At 38.1% G+C, this 24264-nt stretch overlaps 1 protein-coding gene across 1 annotated transcript in view; it reads right to left on the minus strand.

Moving 5' to 3' along the window:
* Positions 1-630: 630 nt before the first annotated feature.
* The window catches only part of LOC134044500 (FHF complex subunit HOOK-interacting protein 1A-like), a 31518-nt gene continuing 7884 nt past the window's right edge, over positions 631-24264 (minus strand). The window contains exons 4-11 of the mRNA XM_062493738.1: positions 22697-22783; positions 14339-14506; positions 12120-12199; positions 10558-10745; positions 9034-10068; positions 5385-5563; positions 4963-5101; positions 631-878 (exon numbers count right to left, since the gene is read on the minus strand). Coding sequence (XP_062349722.1) covers positions 631-878; positions 4963-5101; positions 5385-5563; positions 9034-10068; positions 10558-10745; positions 12120-12199; positions 14339-14506; positions 22697-22783 — 2124 coding nt within the window. The remainder of the gene's footprint in view (positions 879-4962; positions 5102-5384; positions 5564-9033; positions 10069-10557; positions 10746-12119; positions 12200-14338; positions 14507-22696; positions 22784-24264) is intronic.

A 24264-nucleotide genomic window follows, 5' to 3' on the forward strand; every position in this document is an offset into this window, starting at 1 on the left:
AGCACCTGCTTTCAGCTACTCTTGGGTTTACTAAACCTGAATTCAGAAAATTTGAGCCAGTAGTTAAAAAGGGGGTTTTGGATGTGGATTGGTAAGAACTCCGCTTCAGGGTGAAGCAGTGGAAGAGTAAAAGAGAACAAGGACATCAAGAAGCACAGACCTCCACATAAAGGGGTTTTGTGCAGATTTTGCATGTATTTGTAATGTCTACTGTGAACTTTTCCCATAGGGCAATGCTTTTTCAAGCACACTTGTCTCCTAGCAAGTTATTCAGAATAGTATTTCTGGAACAGAAAAAGCTATTGTGTTTGTGTCTCTTAGCCAGTGAACAAGTGTCTCTTGCAGAAATTCAACAGGAATTAGTGATACTGAAGAAGGGTGGCTCTGTAAAGAGGAAGGGATGAAAAAGGAAGCTGCAGTATGAGCAGTATCAGAAATCTCAAATAAGTTATGTAGCACAGAGGGAAATTATAAGGCCTAACTGGAATAATATTTTGCTTCCTTCTCCCCTCTCCCAATCAAGTATTTTCAGGAAATATTGAAGTACAAACTTCTTTTGAAAGCAGCTTTGCATTTTTTTAATGTTTAAACTCCAAAAACTTCTTAAAAACACATTTTGAAAAGCCTCTATTAATAATCTTCAAAATCCCCCAATTTTTTGTAACATAAAATGGAATGTTCCTGGGCTAGAGCTGCCAACTCCTTCAGGAACTCTGGGAAAAGGGCAGCTGCAAGTACAGCATTCCTCACGTGTGCAGGAAGGCTGGGATGAGTCAGGCTTTTCTTTCCTTTCTGTCCCAGGAAAGGCTGCAGTACAGCTGGGTAAGCTTCGGGAAGATTCTTTCCTTTCCCTGTGTTGCTGCTGTGCTGGACATTACCTAAAGACAGGAGGAGAAGGAGAGGAAAGAAAAAAGGACTGTATATTAAACACACAGAGTATTAGTACAGTGTCCAAACCCGGTTTATAAGGATTGTGTTCAGAGCTGTAATTTGCAGTACCCAGATGGTGCAGGGAGATACTCCACTAATCCAGCATTTTAGACTTCTACGTGGCCTGGTTCTATTGCACTTTTTATTACCTATCTTTCCTCAGGTTATATATCATTCAGTTCCAGCTCTGATGAGAAAAACAGGTGAGCAGAAGAGGAATCAAGTAAAAGACTAATACTGATTTACCTCCTGAAACAGCAGATAATATCTACTCATCTAGAACCAGCATGGTTGTCTCCATATCAACAATACTATGCTCTATCACTCTCCCCATCAAACTGTTGTTTTGATTTTACTGCTCTTTCTCTATCCTCTCCGTGTGAACCACCATGTCAGTGGGTTCAAGGCCAAGCTTTCACATCACCACGAGTTTGAAGCAAGTCAGAAACTAAGGGAAGAAAAATTGTTTTTTTTTTTCTATAGGCCCCACTAACTACACTTACTTCCCTGTAAAGTAACTAACCATTAAAAAGAGAGCAAGTGAAAGCCACTATGTGTTCTGCTATATGATCTCTGCTGACAGAGTTCAGAGGATCAGAGCTCAAATGCATGGAATTACAGTGGCAGCAGCACTGTAATTTCAGAATGCATGGAATTACAGTGACAGCAGCACTTAAATTTCAATCAATTGCTCCTTATTTCAACCTGCCCTTTAATTAGATTATAATTCTTTTAGTGAAACTAAAAAGGTGACAAAATTTAATGCTGATGAAAATAAATGCTATATAAAGAAAAATTAACCTGTAGAACTCACTGCTACAAGATGGAACTCACTGCAACAAGGTATTGAGGCCGACAGCTGAAACAGAGAAAATCCTGTCTAATTTACAAGCAGGATGTTTTCCTGAGAGGTATAACTAAATAATTACAAAGAAATAAAAGGGCTGTTAGGTTAACTCACATACTGCAGACAAGCCCAACATTGCACTGCTGCCTTCAGAAGGGGTTTCCCTTACAGTGCACACAGTTTATGTTCAAGTAACAGGCTCAAGTCATGCCAGCCTTGATCTGAAATGCCTCCAAGAAGTGAACAAGGGGAGCTGTAGATGAAGGCCTCACTCAATGCTGCACAGCAATCTCTCTGTTCAACAGCTCTGCACTTTTGTTCCTTGCCTGTACTTCACCCTAGGCACTGTGGAATTACTCTACTCTTCCAAATGCTTGGAAAAAAAAATCATGTCAATCATTTAACAGAGTCGTACTTTTCTTGAGTTGAAAACACCTTTCCAACTCCATACTTATCATTCACGTTGTTATTCTCCAAATTTCTACCTACTAGAAACAGTGTACAGGAATTTCTATTATGTGGGAAAATCTCAATGTGGGAGGAAAAAACAAATTGAATTATAGATTACAATGAAAAGAAAAAGTTTTAATCTTCCCCTGAAGATTTTTGTCAGATCTTCTAATGTCAAAATGTTTCATAATTAATATTTTATGTTTTTTAAATAGTTTAGGGAATATAACCAAAATGCTAGTATACTGCCAAAGCTTTGCTTTTGTTTATTATCTTCCTTTTACAAAGAATTAAAATTGATACATTTCTAAAAATAATTTTGGTTTAGCATTAACTGCTTGCTTGGAAAAAAACACCCCAAAATACCAGAAAAGCACAGAAAGTTGATATAGGAACTAGAGATTTGGGGGTTTTTGTTTGATAAGGATCGTTCACATCTCTCTAAGGTCAGGACACAACTGAGTCATACAACTGAAAATTGAGCAAATGAGTACTCTGAAGATTGTTACCAACACACTGAGAGAGAGACACTTGCACATTAAACTACATTGTGACAGCTCTAGGTGTGTAACCAGAGCCCTGGCTGCTGTGGAAGAAACCACACACTACAGCAAGGAAAAAAGAACAAACCATTTTTGTTCAAACACCTTCAGAGACCAACCATGTAAAAAAAGAGAAAATGCTCCATAACATTTTGGTTTTACATTGGTCTTCCCCACTAACTCTGGCTTCAGATTTCCATATGTGAATTCTGTAGGAGGGTGGCTATGCTCAGACCTGCAGAGGACACTGGGGTTTATTCATCACTTATGTTCAGGGGAAAAATCCCTCAGAGAGCAATCAATATGTGTGACAGTCAGAGGCAGTGTTCAAGCTAATGCAAAGAAGTCCATGGGGAGGTCCTAATCTGTTGTTTGGTTTTCGTTGTTTGTTTCTTTGGGTATTTTGTTTTGTTTTTTTTTTCATTTACCATTATTGCAGCAGTTACTACCTTGCACTTTGTAATCAATATAACGAACTAATGATTGATGGGCTACTGAGCCAACTCTCTCCCAGGATTAGTTTGATTACTTGCATCACTAGTTCTGTAGGGAACCAAGTCTGCAGTTATCCAGACATTTACTTACTCTTTCACTTATTTGTCAAGAGAAGCTTTCTTTGCAGGAGTTGTCACAATACAGAAGAAAGTGTACTAACAGGGTGACTAAGCAGCTTTGTTTCAAATTCCTAAATAATGACCAGCATGAATCAACCCGGCAAATTCTGAAGCCCACAGAAGAAAACTGATGCAAAACAGGAAGCATAAAAAATGTTATTGGGAATGCATTATATAAAAGTTCTTATTGCCAGCACCTGAGAAAAATAAAAAAAAAAAAAAGGACTCTGAATGTTGCCTCCTAATCTCATCTCCCACATGCTAGCTACAATGTCACCTAACTGTAAGGCTTTCTATTCTGTGGCACCAAAATACAGAGCCTAAAATACTACTCATGTGTGCAGTACACAGCTTTTTTAGAGCAGCCACCTTCCACAGACCAATTCTTTGGAAAGCAGTCTTAGCAAGATCATAGTTTCACAGACTAGATGTACTGCAAACCTTAAAAACACATACTATGCTGACTACAAACTAGGTAGATTATTCTTCAGAGCCTTAAAAAATGAAAACACAATTACAATGGCACATAAATAGTCCAGATTTCCACACCTCTAGAAATCCAAGAAAAGCATCAACAACTTCACAGAAGTGTGGACAGAGTGGGTGATTATTAATGACTCCCAAAGATGAGTAAGCACACACCTGTAAATGCAGCCTCTCTTGAACCCTCTTCAGGGTGAGCTCTTCATGACTCACCAAATTTGACGCATTCTCATTGTGTGGTAAGTTGGCTTTTAAGAGAAGCCTGCATCCAACATTGCCCACTGAGCAGCAAGCTGGGAACAAGAACGTCTTCAGGGCAGGGCTTCAGCTCTCCCCATTGCCTGCCTCTGTCTGGAAGGTTCTTATTTGGGAGCTAAGACTTCATTTTGTTTATTTTTACTAGCTTGCTCCACAGCGGTACAAATAAGTACAGGTAACCTGTAAAGACAGGTGCAGCATGCACTGTGCTAGAGAGGCAGCAGATGTTACAGAGTCCCCTACAAAGCTGGCTTGGTGGGATGATATCTGTCTAACTCCCCACTGCTCTTAAACACACACCTTTTCTTTTTTTCTGTTTGCTTTGCTTTTTTTTTTTTGTCATACAAGAAAGATACTAGGCAGAAAACTTTCAGAATCTTATCTCCTTCAGCGGTAGCCCAAATCATAATACCAAGCCTTATTCAATTGTTGCAGAAACCAATTCATCCAGGACTTCTGTCCTCTCCAACATTTATCAAAAAAGAACCAATGACTAGCTGAAGGTCAGGCTAAAAATCAAATTAAATCATGCACATATGCCACCTAACTTCATGCTTTGAAAGCAAGTGTTAACTGACAGCAAGCCAAGAACTGATTTTATTACTTCTTTAAACAGATGTTCCATATACCAAATAAAATTTTCTAAACAATACAGCATATCCAACTACATATACATACACTGTGGTCTACTGAGTATCATCACTTTAAAGTCAGAAGTGTACAGCTGGCTAATGACATTGGTAACACACACCACACTTTTTAATCATCTGGAGAAAAGGACAGCAGTAACTGGTAAGTCATTCTACCCAGCCCTTCTCTGAGCATGGTTATCATTTACCTTTGGTGAGCAACTCTTCTGCAGCATCAGACATGTCCATACGAAAAAGCAAGTACTGTTGGGCCTCCAGGAGAAGACCTGGGAAGTCTTTTTCAATGGAAGCAAAATGTTCAATCTTATTTTTCACAGATGCCAGCACCTGCCAAAACAACAGTAGCAATTACTTCTTTCTCCTTTGCTCCCACTGCAGCCACAGACTGAATATTCAGGCTTTCTCTATCTGCATTAAAACAGAGTTCTGACAAAACCTATGGTCAAACAGAGTTTCCAGTTCTTTGCACAAATATAATTAAAACATGGAAATGAAATAAGAAGCTCTCAGGTAGGAAAGCTAATGTGAAAGTGAAAGGAGCGAACGTAAGGTTTAAGGAGACACCAAAGACACTGTTCCAGTAGGCATGGCTAACACCTGTGGTAAATACCTTATAGAGTGAGTGCACACTTGGCTGAAACACCATGTTGGTGTTGAGCAGAAAGGAGCGAAGAAGTGGCTGTGGATAACTTGCCATCTGAGCAATAATCCCAATAAGCAGCAAATTTACATGCAAGGAATTCTCCAGCATGTTCTCCAGCTTTGACAATACTACGCTGATGAATGGCCCTGCAAGAAAATAAGAAGGAATCAAGACTTCGGTTTTCACAGAAAAAAACCCCTGAGATCCAAGAAAAAGGCATGTAAAGGGAAATTTGACCATCATAACCAAGCAAATTAGCCCTTCCACACACTAATTAAAGACATCAGGGAGAAAACCCTAACTGTAACTGAACAGAGAAAGCATACTTAACAGAGGTGTTGCAGGCTTTTGTGGTTAGCAGCATATTTGCTACCTAGCCAATCAGTTTACATTAATGGCATATTTAACATGCGTGACTATCCTGCTTGCATGTGTCAATGAGGATTTAGCTTAGGACATTACAGTCTACCACTCTATTCCCTTGAATAAATTGGAAGGGGACTACTAGTTTTAATGCAAATAGAATCTGCTCTTTTTACTCTTCCTGTGTCTTATTTCTATGTAAGGACTGGGCAAAGTGAATTATCGCTAGCTTTTTTATTCTATCAAAAAACTGGTGCTCTAAAGAAAATATTCTAAACATAAAAATCAAACTGTGATTGTTCCCATCACAAGAAAAGGTATCTTCAGTACGCCAAATGGTCACACAAAGGAGGGAAGACATTAAAATAGATTTATAAGCATAACTGCTGGTAGACAAGCATTATTGTATAAATGTCACCAATAAATAGTAGCTTTAGTCTGTGTATTCATGCTGAAGGACAGCCAATGAAATACAGAAGCATTTACCATACAGTACATAAACCCTTAGTGTTCAAGCTTAAGAAACCTTTGCAATACTGAGAATGACTTCACTCAAATATTACCCTGTTAGACCACAAAGATGGGAGATGCCTGAAGCAGCCAGTACAAGGGACCTAATCACAAGTAAAGTCTAGAAATGTCCCTTGTTCCACTGACAGTCCCACCACATTATTCCAATTGCATAAGACCTAGGAAAACCATGCAAAAGAATCCCTGGATGAGTAGTACTGCTATCTTTGATTACCCCACCCTCAAACCTGGCAAAAGATGCATGCCATGGCATTTCTAGGGTGAAGCAGGTGGCCATAATCCAACATCATTCCACCTACCCTCAGCTTGCATATGGCTGCCATCTGAGCTGTCTGGGCACAGTGCAGCCCAGTTCAATTTACCTCCTGGAAGGGCTGCCTGTGGCAGAGGGTAAGGCACTTCTGGGCCACTGCAACAGAAAGGATCAAATAGGGAGTGCCCCTGTTGCTATTAACAGATCTCCACTAAAGGCTGGAATCTGTCACGCTTTACAGCAACTATGAGCATAATGCAAGCACTCATTCCAGACTCATCTCTCAGGACACATTTAGAGCTGGCACAGCTCTACTCGCAGTAAGAAAGGTGGGAGGACCAGAGTTGGCAAGGCTTTATGTGGTTGCTGCGTTTCAGTTCAACCACAATAGCCATCAGAGCCAGGGTACCCACTGGAGCAGCCCCAAACACTTTTGCTGAGACACATTTTTTTCTGCCCCAACATAACCTATCCTGTTCATGGTGACATTTTCACAGAGCTCCTGAGGGGAGCCCTACTGTATCAAAAGGGATGGGAGAAGGAGCTGAGATGTGTCACTGTTTCTCTTCTCTAGGTAACACTTCAAAGCTGAATAATTAAAGCTGAAGTTAGGTATATGTAACAACTGCTGCTTGTCACTGCAAGATAGCTTACCAAATATATAAACATTTATTTTAAAGTTTATCCCCAACAATTTATTGAAATGAGAATTAGAGTATGTAGGCAGGGTTTAGAAGACTTGTAAGAAAAAGGGTAACTCAAAGAGAAGACAAAAAATTGCTCCTTTCATGGCCATGATGTCAAGCACTGATATATGGAGAGGAAGGGAGCAAAATATAAACTCCTATTTCTGAACACCAGAAATGAAAATAGGGATGAGAGTGTTTAATGCTTTTACAGTGGATATAAGACAATAAGAGGGCATTTTCTTCATAGATCCATAGGCCTGAAGAGAGCAGCTTTGCATTGCTGACACTTACTGGCTGTGCGGAACTTCTGTCAGAGAGACCCCATCCCTTAATGCCATCCCAAAACTGTAAAAACAACTTAAAAGCTTTACCAAACACATCTACAAACAAAATACGGCACAGCATCCCAAACTAGATACAGAATTATAGAATGGTTTGGGTTGGAAGGGACCTCAAAGACCATCTAGTTCCAAGCTCCCTGCTCTGGACAGGAACACCTTCCATTAGACCAGGTTGCTATCCTTGAAAGGCCCTTCAATTTTAACATTTCCGAAGTGTTGTTGTGAGTACCTCCTTATATCCAATCACTAAGATCTCCATTAAAGCAAGGTAAGGAGTCTAAGAGTAAAACACACTGTATATGGGTAGCAAACATTTAGGCTTACTGTTTTTAGCTTTATCTTAATTTTCCTCAGTTTTGAGGTTTTTGTGGGTTTGGGTGAAGGGTGGGTTTTTGAAAAATAAGAAATGGAGAGAGGGAGTAGATGAAGAATGAGAGACAGAATATTTTTGAGCTACATTTGACAGAAGCTAATGGAAAACAGAGATTTGGATACAATTAGCTTCTGGTATAAGGAAATTGTCACCATGGCAAAAAATAGCAAATTAGTTGAAAAACAAACTGGATTTTTCAATTAAGAAACAGTGCCAAGCATTCTGGCCACAGCTGACCAGAAAGGGCTCCTTTTCAATGAACAGAGCTTTTCCCCATCCAAATGAACAAGAAGCCATCTTACAGAGGTTTTATGTTGGGTGAAGAAACCTAGTACATTATTATTTTTTATTATTTAAATTACTCCTGTATCTAGGAGATGTAATTAAAGACCAGGAACCTGCAGTGCAAGGAGCTGCGCAAATACAGATCAAAAGCCCACTCTAACCTCCAGCAGTAATATAATTCCTTGAATAGCTTGGACAGTCAACAGAGAGCAATCTTAAATTGCTGCCTGGCACTAGACAGAAAAGCATGGCAACAGCAAGGGCCTGACACTGGAGGACAAGATGCCAGGGCAGAGCAGGGAGACAGGTACATACAGACATGGCACCACTGCTGACACCTTCTGCTACAATCTGGAATAGCAGCATCCATCCCATCAGAGATAAAAACTGCCAGAAAAACAAATTATTTACCCAGGCTCTGTATATTAAAACAGCTACTCTGACCATCTTTCAACTGAAAAAGCTTCCCCTGGCATGACAGAGCTCTCACATAACAAACAACATAATCCCTGCTCAATGTTTTAAACAATTACCCAGAAAAAAATCCCTGAAACCTGACCATTTGCTTTCACTACGCTGATGATTCTGCTGTATTTTCACATTGTATCTCTCACTCTCCTTGGCGTGGTTTTAGCTGTTTTAGGCTATACACTGCTTAGAGCCAGGACTCTTCCTTGTGCTATGCTTGTATTGTGTGCCACACAGTGTGATCTCATTTGGCCACCATTAATCACCATGCCTTCTTACATTTGTTATGCATGTAATTAACAGTACATTCCACCTGTAAATGGTGCACTCTGGCTCCTTGAAGAGTGCTTGGGAGAGACATTCTCCTTTGGTCCAAAGGGAGATGATACACTCTTTGCAGAAGGGGTATCTGCTGAGAAATTCTCAAAGTCCTCCTCTTCTTCTGCTGGAGAGACAGGATCAGGAGCATCCAACTTCTGCTCCTCCAAGCTTATACTCTTTGGATCCAGTTCCTTAATAATTCTGTCATATTGTGCAATGAAATCCTCGTCATCTGTGCTCAGCAGTTTTACACTTAAGTTACTACCTGCCTCCTGAGAAGAAATCTTTAAGTCTGGCTGTGGATCAATCTCAGACATATTCTGGTTTATTTGTTCTCTATTTACACCTTTAGTTGAGCTTGAATTTCTCTTACTGTGCTCATCCAAGTCCATTTCCAGCTGGGTCTTTGCAAAAGACCCACTGACTATGGTCTGGCTCTGCACCATGTGTTCTCTGGCTACATTTAAGGATTTTTCCTTGGAGCTGTCATCATCTTGAGTATCCTTCTGGGCACACAACCTATAAATCATAACATCATCCTGAAAATCTGACTCCTCTATGTAAGAGCCTTTGATGACCATAATGGCATTTTTTTTCATTTCTTGAATGTGTTTTGGTGGCTCTGCAAGTGGCTGTACTTCTGTGCTTCCCATATCATCATATGGTTGTGGTGAGCTCACATTAGAACCAGGAGAAATCCCTGTGTCATAGCTATCATCCCATTCTAGCTCCAGCTGCATCTTCTCACTGAACAGAGCTTCTTGTGCAGAGCTACATGTGCTAGGTGTCCTTTGCTGGAGCCGAAATATGGCGTGTTCCACACCTGTACTGTTCTCCTCTGCAAGTGTCTGCATAAAGGTGTCTGGATCAGGATTTACTCCATCATATAAGGCAGACCAAACCTTACAGTCTTTCATGCACTGCATGATGGCTTCCTGAGCTTCCCCCAGGTACTGCAAGTAGCTGATGTCCACAGCTCTTCCATATTCCACAATGCAAGCAGATTCAGAAGAGTGTCTACCAGGATCTGGAAGTAAAGATGACTCGTATCAAGAGTAGTATACAAAATTTTCTCCAGCAAGGCATCCACTAAGACATTGCAGGGAGAGTCTTCAATCCTAACTCTCCAATGAGGCAGGAAGACCAAAGCACAACAACTGAGATTTGCTCATAAGCACATTACTTTTTCCTATCGCAAAGACAGAGCTGTAACTCAAGATTTCTCTGAGAGCAGACAACATTCAAATCTTAATGCAGCAACCACTCTGAAGCAGCTGGAGTTGCTGCCATCTATCAGTACACTATTGTCATGAATGTCTATTCAAGTTGGATAGCTGTTAAAATTATGTTTCAATAGACCTGGACATGTGGAAGGATTTAAACACACTTTCTAGTCCCGGCTTGCCCAGTTTATTGTTTCCCACCATATTTCCTTCCCCTTCTATTCTTTTCCAGTTCCTCCCATAAGGTGCTACCAGATCAAGCTCAGTTAATGATTTGGTCTCCCCCTGAGCACCTTTAGTTTGTGCTGGTTTTGTCCAGAGAATGTAGTCTTTTCTTTGGCTTTCAAGTGTCAAAGTGATTCCAGTGGAACAGCACAGAGGTGTCAGGGCCAGCAGTTTTGCAGCAGATACAGAGTAACAATCTCTCTCTTTCACAGCTCCCCGCTGGCTCAGCATCATGTGGTTGCATGGGATCAGATACCTGAAACAGCAGTGCGCAGCATCACTTATCATCCTTCCATGTTAGAGAAAGCAGCAACACACAGAATTCCCTTCCCACCTCCCTGCCTTCTGAAACAAAAAAAAAACCAGCAATAATAATATATACAGTGATCCATTTTCTAAACCTCAAGAGCATGAAACCATGACTCTCTCTATATTGTGATACTTGGTTTAATAAGGAACTGTCCAGATGAGCAGAGATAGCAGACAGTTGCATCAGAACAGGGAATCCTTTGCACGTCAGAGCAAACTTGTTGTGAGAAGGTATGGCAGGACTGTGGGATAGCCAACAGAATGGTTTGGTCTGGCTATGAATGCATTCTGTCTCAGAATCCTCAATTTATTTGCTTTCCAGGGAAATATAGAGACAGGCAGTTTGCCAGGGAAACAGCCAGAAAAAAAGAGGAGGGAAGGGTCATCCAAGAGTTTTACTGCAGTAGATCAAGACTGAGCTCTAAGGCAGAGGAGGGAAGAAGCTAAGGAACAGAGAAAGCAGTCTCATGCTGAACTTCTTCAGAGAACTTTTTTAAGAGCCTCAGTATTAACTGCACCAATAACCTGCCATTTGAAATGCAAATAAATTTTAAAGGATTCCCTAGATAAACAAAAATATCAACGACAGCACTCTAATGCTAGATGTACTTGCGTTCACAGAGGTCCTAGCACTATTTCCAGGCACCACTACCAGATCTATAGCAAATTTCACCTTAATGCCTGTGTATGGAGGGACAGACAGTATCTGGAATATTCATGAGATCCACAATGCAACAAGCCCAGCTCAGTTACACCAATATTTCCAAATAAATAACCAGTTCTCATCTAATAAACATACCCAAATTATAAGTATTTTGAAGCAAAATAGAATCACAAATTAAAAACTAAAATTATCACTACATTTAGTACATCACTTAATCTACCTACAATAGTGCAGGAACCTGAAGTATTCTCACTGAGTAAGGAATCAAGGAGGTGAAAAGCAAGAAGGGTGCAAGCTGCAAACAGTATATAGGTCTATACCACAATGCATAATACACTAGAGAAAACATGCAGGAGGGAATAATTATGCATTTAGAAGCAGGGAACAAGGACTTTGGAGGTGATAAATATATTCTTAGCTTTTCTCACTTTTCTAGAAATAAATCACAAGAAAAATATCTTGCTCTGGAGATCTCAGGATGTAAATCAAACTTCATCAGGTCTGGTAGACTTTTGTCAGAACCATAAATATTCTTATCTCTGTAGTTACTTGGATTTCTACTCTCTTGGAGAACTCCCACCCAGGTCTGCATCCACAGACAGAGACCGTATGTCCTAGAGTTAGGATGAAGAATAGGAAAAAGAGTTTTGGCTTTACCTTAAAACTAGCTGCAACATCACATCTTCACAATGCAAGCCAATGAGCGTTCTGAACAATGCCAAGGAGACCACACAGAGCTGGAAAATGATTAACATTGTCAGCTTTTGATCTGGAAATTGTATCTTTCCAGTCTTCCCTGCATACTACATTACAAAATGGCTCTGCCAGAACATCATGATTTATAAGACACTCTTAGAATGGTATTTCATTTAGTCAGCACCCCATTAGATTTCTTTTTTCAAGTTGTCTAGACTTATACATGTAATCTTATATTGTAACAAAATACAAACAGAATTTTTCTTCAAATAAACTATTAAAAAACCAGTCTTAAATATTATTCAAATTTATTAATTTAAGTTGACTTAGCTTGAACTGAACCCTGTAACTTCCAATACAGTGTTTTAATTTTTACCTCTGGCACAGAATTTGAGCCAACTAAAGGTCTTTTCTGAAAGAAAAGTTATCAATCACTTCAGGTTTCTGTTGCTTTAGGTATAAGGAATTATTAGTGCTCTGCACATTAAAAAGCTGAACGGTTGAAGAGCTTCACAACAAGCTGTTGGAAGAAGTCAGATTCTTGTATGAAAGATGTGTTCTAACTGAGGGAGGGACAAAGAAAAAAAACAAACCAGGAAATCCTTCCTCTGTGAAATTTACAGGGAGTCAAGTATAACTTTTCTTCATAACATGAAACACCTGCAGCTGCCTCAAATTATCCTGAATTTAGCAAATTTCAGTTTACAGGGAAATAGCAATCATTAGCCTTTTCAACCATTTGCAAATCTGGAATCTTCTGAATAACTAAAACCAAGTCTATTTTTGTACTGTGTAAAAAGATAACATTTAAAAAACACTCAAGAAAAAAGAGGGTAGTATTTCTACAAGTCCTTCCAGGCACCTGTCTCTAAATAAGTATAACTCTGTGAAGTATTAGTCAGTATTTTCATCAATAGTAATGTACACAGCTTTTGTGCTATGTTTGCACTTGGCTGAGCTATATTGCAGAAAACTCCTTTGGCATCACAGACAGAACCACTTCGGCTGAGATCCTGAGTCACTCATGGCTGCAGAACTCTTTACAATTCCCATCATGTTTGCCTGTGGAACAGTAATTAATGATTAGCAGAGACAACAGCATTTGCATTTTTGTTGACAGAACTGTTCCAGGTTTCAGAGTTAATCCATCTTTGAGATGCACTAACATCTTTGAGATGCATGTATCGATATCTGCATGCACTTATATGTCAAAACAATTTTCAGATGAAGCTACAACCTAATATACAAATTTAATGTACATGCTGGTGTTCTGGCTTCTCTTGCACTAAAACAGCATTCTTGATTTCATCCATGAAGCTCTCCATCACCCAAGCTCTGCATCAAGCCAAGGTTGCCAGTCAAGCAAGGGTCACTCAAGTAGTCCAGTGCAACAAGTAATCATTGTCTCACTTAGAAGATCAAACTGTTGACAAAGGTACAAAGGCATTCTCTCTAGCAGGCAGCCCTTCAGCCACTGTGCTGCACTGTGCCTAGGCTGAGAAGGAGTTCAACACAAACCTGAGATAAACCCTACTGCACAAGGCAGCGAAGGCAAAGAGAATGAAGCAGCAACCTCATCACCTGAGCAAGAAAGAATGTTCTTTTAATCAAATAAAGCAGGTAACATCATAGTTAAGTAAATATGCCACAGTAATACAGACTATAGATTCCTGAGAAATGCATCAGTGAGATCGCAGTTGACAACTGGGATCCATTTGGAGGCATCCTTAGAGGCTTCCCATTGTTTCCCCAGATAGATTATTTGAAAATGCTTGTTCCTTGGCAAAACTCCTAAGACCAAAAATGCTCCTCACCACAAGTATAAGTCCCAGGGAGAGGTGTCTATGATAGCACTAATCCAGCACTGTTCAGAATAAAAATGTTTCCAAATTTACCTTTTCTTTTCCAACAGGATTCAGACTTCCAGAAGCTCTCATTACCTCTATCCCATTTCCTACATATATGAAATCACTTCACAGGTTTATTAGCTTTTTATAATGGTTGCCAAATGTCAAAACACACACACACAAATTTGAGAGAGTGGAGAAGTCACACCATTGGGTGGAGGGGAGAAAATTCCTAATTAAACAAGTACCGAACTGTATTATATGAAATCTCCCACTTAAACATTGAACTTACATCCCTGCTGAGTTCCTGGACTTCCTTTTTGCTTGTCTTACCCGGAATGGTGTGTTGATTCTGCTGGTAAGTGTATCCAGGATATGAACATTTTCGTGTCGGTGCAGCAAAATAAAGCGGAGGAAAATCTTGAGGAGATCTGGCTCTGAAACACTGCGCAAGAAGAGATCCAGATATGCTGTCGTAGTCATCACTTCCTCCACAGTCACCTGTAAGCAAAAGTAATGTAAATACTGCAAACACAAATATACTGCATACACAAAATATCCACCCATCCATCCTCTGCAATGGTATATCCAGCAAAGCTCTCCATCCATAACACTGCCACAAAAACAGTGAGTCTTCATTCTTAAATTAGCCTCACAAGCATTTTAAACACATTTCCTACCTGTCTTGCATTTCCCAGGAAAAAATATCCTCCCCCAAACTGACATCCCACATTTCACACATCGTGAAAATCAAAGGATCAAATTATGCTAGAAGATCGCCAACACCTTTCTGCCCATGTCATCTCCTTTGCATCACAATTCTGTTGTGCCTCAGAAGCATTTTCAGATGTTGTGAATGCCTGCATCTACTACTTAATTAAAAATAAATGTCAGAGCAGAATAAAAGCACAGTACAAAGTCATGGTCGTGAAGCTTTAAAGAGAAAATTTCCATAGATGTCCAGAATTTTTCATTATTTTCCTTTTTATTTTGCCACAACACAATTTTTCATTTTACTCAATTTTTAAAAGAAGTATACATACAAATACATTCAACATAAAGCCCAGCTCAAAATCTTCACTACTATTAGTTGATCAAAATAGAATTAATGATCCATGTGACATTTGCATAACATAACCCACACTGCTTTGCTTATTGCAATCCCTTGGAGATTATCTATTTACAGAACACACTGGCAAAGCACAGAAAATTCCAAAGCCCACCTCTGCACCATGTACTGCTCTTGCAAAGTCAGCATATTTTATATAGTTACCCAGGAATCTAATAAGCTTAAGTGCCCAAAGACAAAACCTTAAATACAAATATCTGTCTGTATGAAAGGAAGTATTAAACATCTTTTGTTTACCCAACTTTGCTGGATAAATTAAAAGACTGATTTTATTAAAAAAAAAAAAAAGCTGTCAATTAAAACCTAAGAACATTTAGAAAATACTCAGAAGGGCAACATTTATGTAACATGCTGTAAATATTAAAATCCCTGTTCCATTACGCTGCATATTAGCCTTGTACACAGTAATGTCATGATGCAAACATTCTCTTTAAAGCATTTAAGGACACAAGCTGCTTCTGGATGGTTATACTGAACACAGGAATGGGGTATGCAGCCTGCAGACCTTATGGAGAGAGAGGCTCTAAAGCTAAGGTCATTGAATCACTCTCAGTCTGAGGCTTTATTCTAATACTCAGCTACACCATTCTTAATACAGTGGGATACTAGTTCATTTTGGTATTAGAAACAAAACACCTGTGAAGTAGCAACAATCCAATTTTTCATCAGGAAATAGAAGCAGCCTAGCTCCAATCAGAAACTTTTTCTTCTTTGAATAGGTTTGGGGTCTTGTGGTGTAAAAAGGAATAGCTTTCTGGTAAAAGTTAGTGAAAGTTAGCGTCTGTTGTCCTAAGAACTGTCTTGTCTTGTTTTGTTTTGTTTTTTTTTTTTTTTTTTAAATAGCAGTGAGTGGTAAAAAGAAAAGCCCAAGAAATCCCTCATGTAACATCATGATTCCATACAGTTCATGGACAAGTTTAAACTCTCTGCCAAGGAAAGGCCAGACAAAAATAATACATCATTACATCTCCACATCACTGCTTCATCCTTTATGGGGAAAAAGGAAGCACATTCTTGGCTGCCAGTTTTACCAATGCTTGCTGACAGAATGTACACGTACCAAATACTGCAGCTGTACATGAAAGCAAGAAAAAATAGAATATTCACAAGGGCAGTTACCTTTTTCTAAAACTCACACTCTTTGGACAACTCATCCAACAATTTCTATCAGTGAGAGAAATCCACATGCTTTGCAAAGTGCATATCATGAATGCAACAAAGAGCAGCAGCAGAAGAAAACTGGAGAGCAGCTTAGAAAAGAAATGTTACATTCTGAGAGCATGCTCAGTGCTCCTAACAGCTTGGGCAGTAAACAAGAACAAAATCATATTTAATAGCCAACACTTCACTGATACCACTAAGCACTAGAACAACCATCCAATGATTAATGAAGCCCTAATAGTTCACAAAGGAGTTACTTGTAATCTTCTTAAATCCTACTTTTTTGAAATGCGGGGGTTTTGTGAAGTGTACCACATTACACTTAATTTTTATATCTTCTTTGGAAAAAATTTGGTAAATCTGATAAATCATTTTCCAAGAAAGAGACAAGATTACTAGTTTTGTCAAGATTTAAATGGATTTATCAGAATATTTTTTAATTTTCAGTGAAAACACACTGCCTTATCCACAACACTCCTTCAAATTTCCTCAGTAAGTGAACCTAGGGTCTATTTTGCAGGGTCAAAGCAGGCACGTTAAAGTTGCACAAGCAATTTTTATGTTATCATGTTCTAGAAGTTCTAGTGCCTTTGTGTGCCACTTGGCCCTACAAACCAGCAAGGAGACCGACCTTCTGCTTCCTTGCCACAAAAATATTGCAGTTGGGCACTTTAATGCAAGGCAGGTATGCTGCTTAGGAAGAAGATCAACTAACCTGGCAAGCACATGTCTGTGCTTTTACAATTACTGTATCTTATTTTGCCACCTTGCATTCTGTGTTTATTTCTCCCTTTTAGCATATCTGATGGTGAGTGTAACTTCTGAAGATTCAAGGCACCTAGAGAAGTTTTCAAGAAAGCCAATTTTATCTCCACAAGGCTGATTTTCCTTTTACTCCATGGGATACGTTAGTCTGCTCTAATTGAGCCTCTGGAGAACTGACTTTTTTTGCAATTGACTAGAGAAGGATGCTGGAAAAATCAGACAGAAAAGGCTAAACCCAGCCCTGGCAAAAACCCTTTTAACTCTGCATACATTCTCTTTAGACTGCATCACACATAAAACATGCAGTGTTGAAAGTGAAACTAGTTCCATTTGTGCAGTGATTTGAAAATCTGTTTTCTACTATACCAAAACTATGCTTCATTCAGACTGCCTGCTGGCTGTCTCTTAAACAAATGTCTCCTGAGATAGATTTGGGAGAAGAGGGGAAAAATTTCTAATGAATTCAAATCAGTACTCAGATACAGAGAATTAAACGGGTGCAACCCATGTCAAGTATCTCCACTCCAGTCAAATCCTGAGGCAGTACTACAAAAACCATTATTGTAAATGGTTTGTACTGCTTACAGTACCATTTCTCCAAGTAAGCTTTTAGCTACTAGCCCTCAGAATTAAACATCTTTGAAAAGATGATAAATAAAAAGCCAAAATTTACAAAAATCTGATATTTAATTTGAAAATTATTCACTTTTGATAATTCAAATGTCAAGAAAAGTACTGTAACAGAGGGAGACTATAAAGTCAAGACATGGTAGTTTTCAAGAAAAGCCCTTTATAAGTAATTAAATTTCAAGTTTGTTTTTGATAAAATTTTTGATTAAATTCTGATTAAATTGCAAGCTATGTTCTGATAATACCTTTTGGATAAAGGTATTTCAGCAATACAAAATCCACCACTTCCTCAACAGCAAAAATAGAAACCCACCACTAGCATCCCTTGCATTAGATCCTTTCTGCTAATGGCAGAGATCAGGGGTATCTCTGCTCTTAAAATAAAACTATAGGTTTAAAAATAAAAAAACAACAACAAAAATCATGGCCATTGCATTAATCAGATGACTAACAGTTTTATTTTGTTTATCCACAAACGTAACAATTAAAAGTTGCTGCATTTTTTTCAAAACATATATAAAGTGTCAATCTAAAAATACCATTACAAAAGCCTAATCCACATGTTTTTCTATACAAAAATCAGCTGTTACAACATCTTTTTTGGGATCTGCAAACTGCAACAAAAAGAACTAGCCAAGAGTTCTCATGGCCAGACAGATATTTTACTGGAGATTATTGAAAAGAGAAGGCCACTTTTAGCCATGTAATACCCTTCTATAATTATGCAATCATTTTCAAGTATTTTCTTGCCTCCTCTGATGACTGATTAGATGGTGAGGTAGAACACTGTAAAGAGATCCAGCTTTTACAAGCTACTCTGCCAAGTAATAGCAATGAGGTAGAAATTCCTGTCATTGCAATCTCAGTTCATTATATTGCACTCACTCTGTTAAACCAATCGCATGTATTATTTACTACTGGCCGTTTTCCCTTGGGAATCATACAGTATATTTTCTAATTTACAGCTTCATGCTCACTTACAAGAATAAGCCTGCATGATTACTCCTTTCCATCACATATCCCTTCTTACATAGACTTCATATTGCCCAAAAAACCACAAATGTTCTTATTTGAATTTATCCTCTAGATCTACCCACAAGCAGTTTTAACCTGAATAAGTTCACCTCACTGATAAAAAAAATCCAACCATTTCCAGTCTCTTCTATTAATTTTCAACTTCTTGCCCCCTGCTTATAGCGGGCAGACAGAAAGGGTTAATGTTGCATAATGAATTGGATCAGGAAATGGATTCTGATTAAAACTATCCAGAGGTAAAAGTCTTAATCAGTTTCAAGTATGAACAGCCTTCCTAGCAAAAAAGAGGGACAAGCAGAATCAAAGACAGAGGTTCCCCACTGGGGGAACCAGAAAACCCAAACTGTTCCAGCTTCCTTTGGCTTATATTTATAAACTGCTTCAATTTATGCCAGGTTAAAATTCAATTGTACTGCATGGCTGAAGCAAGAAGTGAGAGGCATCTTTACAAATATCCACACCACGGCTGATAAAATTAAGTTTTGCAGTTGTTAATTGGCTTCTGCAAAGCACAATGCTATTCAAAGTTTTCCAGTGACATTTGTTTTTTATGTTTTTACAGCAGCTTTCCAAACGTTTTTCAGTAAGGTGAAAGATGGTATTATTCCTAAATGGGAACTGAGTCTTGCAGGATATTTATAAAGATGCTCCTTCTAATCTGTAGAGTATGATTTACAGGTCATTTCCCCCTAGCTGAGCTCTATAGTCATCAAGCAAGTATTATTGAATTATCACAGCAACACACCAAGTCAAAGGCTTTTATTTGGGTGGGTTAATGTGCAGTAGACTTGAGGTCCATTGAAAGGACCATGGCAGGACCTTTGCAGAGCAATTCTGTTCACTTAGCCAGCAGCAATGCTTTACACTAAAAATATGGTACAGTTTTCCATTATTCAGACTAAACCAAGCCTATTCAGGTTAAAACAAACCTTTGAAGTATAAAAATAATTAGATCATAGCTAGCAAATAAATGCCATGTAGTAGAGGAGTAAATACTGACATTAAAAATTTGTTTTTATAATATAATTTGTCAGATTTTAGTGCTTTCTTCAATAAATTGAAGTACCACAAATTACATAAACATTCAAGATTATGTGAATAGCTGCCTTTTTCAACCAAATTCTCTGAATGCCAAACTAAAATGAAATCACATGCATTTACAGTGAAAGGATGTATATAATGAATCTGAACTGTATCAAAGGAAACAAAATATTTATAAATACCAAAGTGTGGCTCCTAATTATCCAGCACATGGTTTGGACTGCAAAATATATACATATGCAACACCTTCTGAAAATGATTTCACTTATATTTCTACAAAAGTGCTGTAACTGCCTAAAAGCCATTCAAAAGCAGAGCCAGAACCTCATCTCCCTCCCAGTTTTTACACTAAGATTGAGCCATGAGTGCCAGTTTGGATGTGGGATGGTAAGACCAGTATGCCACATGAAGTCTAGACTTCCTTCCTTCCTTCCTTTCCTTCCTTCCTTCTTTCCATTGCCAAAAATTATCAGAAGCAGCTGTTCCACACCAGTTAAATTCTAGAAATAAGATTTATAGAAATACCTTAGGAAGATGTATCAGTAATTATTATAATCTCTACTTACCACCCTTTAACCTTGTACTAATCTGTCTTCCTAATCAGGTGTTTATACCATGCTCCAATATACACTGCAGTTGAACTAAAGCCACAATGAATTAGAACAATCCAAACTGAATGACTTAATTAAAACTAAACTTTTCAGCCACTAGTAGATAGACTTTATGACACCAAAGCAACTTCAATGAGTTTAAAAGAAAAAAAATCAAGATCCATTTAGTATTGTGCCAAATGAAAGAACTTCTGTTTTTAAAAGTGTCATGATACATCTGGCTTCTCATTTTGGCCCTTTCCAATCTTTTATTGACCTCAAGGTTAAGTACAACATGAAGTCCCCAAATGGGAGATACAGTTTTCAAAGTTCACTCCTCCCCTTAGCATTAATGTTTTCAATGGCAACTGGAAATTATTTTAATGTATGAAAGTGTTGTTGCAGTGTAATTATCATAGTGCACAGTAATGCGTCCCAAAAGCAAGAAGGCAAAATATTCATTTTCTGTTATTAAATGGCGCACAGAACAAAAAGACTGAAGAGGTCAAATGTGCCTCAACTTACTTAATTCCTTAATTGGTCTCGCAAATGTGAGAGCCTTGTATCAGATCCACTAGATAGTGCAATCCATCTTCTCCACTAAAATAATTTGAAGTTTATACACAAGGAGTTAATTTTTAACGAGGAAGAGGTCAATTTTTAATGCTAATCAAGGAAAGGTTTATTACTGGAAGAACAAGACACCAAACAGAATATCAGTGTTCAAGAAAGATCTAGGCTTTGAAAGTCACCTTGCAGCCAACATCCCTGCTTTCAAGAGAAATATGATTTCACCCACTTTCAGAGTATGCAATCAGAATTTTCATCAAAGGAAAAAAGTAATCACAACAGCCATCTTTAAATTATTTAATGTCAATGGGGAAGTAAACAACCTAATAGGAGGTCAGGAGATTTACTGACTGATAAGAGTGGCTTTTAGAGGTATGTTAGTGCTCAAAAAAGTCTAAGATTAGTCTCGAATACTTCAGAAACAAAATAGTACTCACTAAGACCAGAATCCATTCTGATATCTCCCTCATAATCCATAACTTTGACCTATAACTGGTTAGGCTTTTCACTTCTAATTTCCAGTCTTGGTAAGGGATTAAGTCCAGATACAGAAATAGAAACAATTATTATCAGCTAAGGAGGTGAACTACAGACGACAGCTTGATCTGGATCACAGCCAAATTTTACTTCAACCCTCACCCAATTCCCAAGTGTTTGAGGTCTGCCAAATCATTGAAAAAGTCTCTACATTGCTTATGACTTTCCTGGTGACTATTTACCATGAAGAACTGTGTGTGCTACCAAAACAAGCAGCGAACAAGAAAGCAGGGTATGATGTTTCACTGTCCTTCAGAAAATGGAACAACTGCAATGCTTTATGTTTGGTTGGCTTTGTGAGACTTAGGAGACCTTACAAAAGTAATTTTTTTAGTTTGCTTCTGAAAGCTTTTTAATGGATTTTTACTTTCAGCTGCTCCTACACTTTCTTCTCAAAAGAGGTTTTCTTTTACAGGGTAATGAAAACGGTTAATTCATAAAATCACAGAACCATATGATGACCTGGGTTATAGGGGACCTTAAAGATCATCTAGTTCCAACTCACCTGCAGAGACATATTCCATTACACCAGGTTGTTCAAAGTCCTATCCAACCCGGCCTTGAACATTTTCAGGGATGGGAAATTGACATAATTGACATATTCTGCAACAGTTGGAAATGTAGCTTTTTGCAGCCTAACCAAAAAAAAACATACTTCCCTAACATTGGTGACATATTTTGCAAAGGATAAACCCCAAAATTCAAAGAAAAAATGGATTCTTTTTTCTTTGAAGTAACATAAATTGCACTCTAATACATTAGAAAACTGATGGCAAACTCTACTTTAGGAAAATAACTCTACCCAATATGGTAAGGAACTACAAAATAACAGCAACTTTTCTAAGACTAGCGTAATATTTCTTGCCTAAAGATGTTCCTTGTGGGCATCTTCCCACATGGAAAAAAGTCATTTAGGAAAAAAAATGCTCATGGAAACATGTCTGCCACAATGAAATGTCTAAAATGTCACTGCTATGTTGATAATATATGAGTCTAGAACAACACAGGCATTTTGGTTCTTCATTACACTTAATTTTAAACACCTTCAGAAATACCTATATGTTGCTTGAGAAAATATATAGAATGAAAAGATGGAAAGTGAGTCTAGAAATGTATTGGAACTGCATGGAAGGCACTACTGACAATACATGTGATAGTAAGTATCTTTACACAGAGATCTTCCATAACTTCTTCCTGTTATTCTTTTGTGCCATGCTTGCAGATGTCACTGACCTTATGGAGTGCAGGAGCCATTACTGGCACCAAAAATCCATTGTAAATGTAATTCACAAGCTGGTTGCGTATCAAGGGATGTGCCACCTAAGGGGGTGGGAGAGAGAAAGACACAGAACACTTCTTGTTATATTTAAAAGACAGGGCACAGAATGCTATTATTCACTACCAAAACTCTTTCCCATTTAATAAGATGTTGTTAGTTCTTCTCACCAGCATTTGATATGATTCGGGTTCTTAACAACTATTTCTTCTACAAAGAAATACACATAGCTGCTTGATAGTAAGTCTGCCAAACTTAGAGACATGACTTTTCTATCTTCCTGCATGCTGACAAAGATGAATGGATGGACAGAAAAGCATACATAGCCATGTATCAAAGTAAGATCTGAAATTTTAAATTCAGCTCCTGCAACATTGCCACTTGAAGGTGGATTTGCCATTGTTATCCTGTCCTTCTACAATAAAGAAAAACAGAACAGCTGCTATCCTACAGCTGAAGAGTAGGTAAACCAAAGGACTCTCTAGTTATGGGGTAAGAATACAATGTTCACATGCCCTTCACCCAGCCACTGTAAAACAAACATGAATTACAAAAAAAACCAGCATAAATAATTCAATAGGATGGTTAAGAGCTTTAAAACATCAAACAAACAAAAACACCCAAAATATTATCAGAAGCCAAAAATGTACTTTTGTAATTAAACATTCATTTTATCTTTGCAATGAAAACACATCAATTCATGTATATAAGAGCAAAATAAAATTCCATTCAGAAGCTTTCAAAGCCAATATAGTATGTTTGAAGTTCACAAAGAATGGAGTGTCACAGCCTATACGTGGCCTTCAATAGATTCTCCAACCGTAACTCTTACCACACTTCAACTTGTAACTCTTAATTTGGTAAGAAGAAAAAGACTGGCCCTTCCTATGCTGTGGTCCAGGGAAAATGTAGTAAATGGCAAGAGGTTTTGGCTACTCTGCTCTTTTTTAATCTCTGGCCAAAGTTTTTGGGTGAACACAGACCAGTCCATGTGCAAAGTAAAAACTCCTACAGTAACTGAGCTTTCAAATCAGCTGAAGACTATATAGATACAATGACGCAGCAGTCAGAAACTGCTCTTTCTGCATGTTAGCTGATATCCTTAACCATTTTGTATCTACTTGAACAGTGTTTTTAAAACAACTAATTATTATTTTTTTCTGTAGTACGCTTCATATATATTTTTTTTTACAATAAAGGTATCATCTACAATCTCCTGCAAACGTAGATCTGTAAAATAACTCTGGTTACACACCAAAATTAATGCGGTCTCCTCTTTACATTCAAACATACATGCTAAAAATCTTGTATAGTGCATTTGAAAAATGACACTATTATTTTTGCTTGTTCAAGGCTTTAATATTCAATCAGTTCCTTTAGAGTACTTTGCACACATTGTACTGAAACATATCTTACATTCAACAGTCAATGTGACTAGATTTTTCAATCCTATCCAGCACATTTTTTCAAGTAACACAATTGCACAGTTTCTGTAGAATTTATATCCTGTTTTAATGAAATACTG

Source organism: Cinclus cinclus, chromosome 5 (assembly GCF_963662255.1).
Source record: "Cinclus cinclus chromosome 5, bCinCin1.1, whole genome shotgun sequence".
In the NCBI taxonomy this organism is placed as follows: Eukaryota; Metazoa; Chordata; class Aves; order Passeriformes; family Cinclidae; genus Cinclus; species Cinclus cinclus.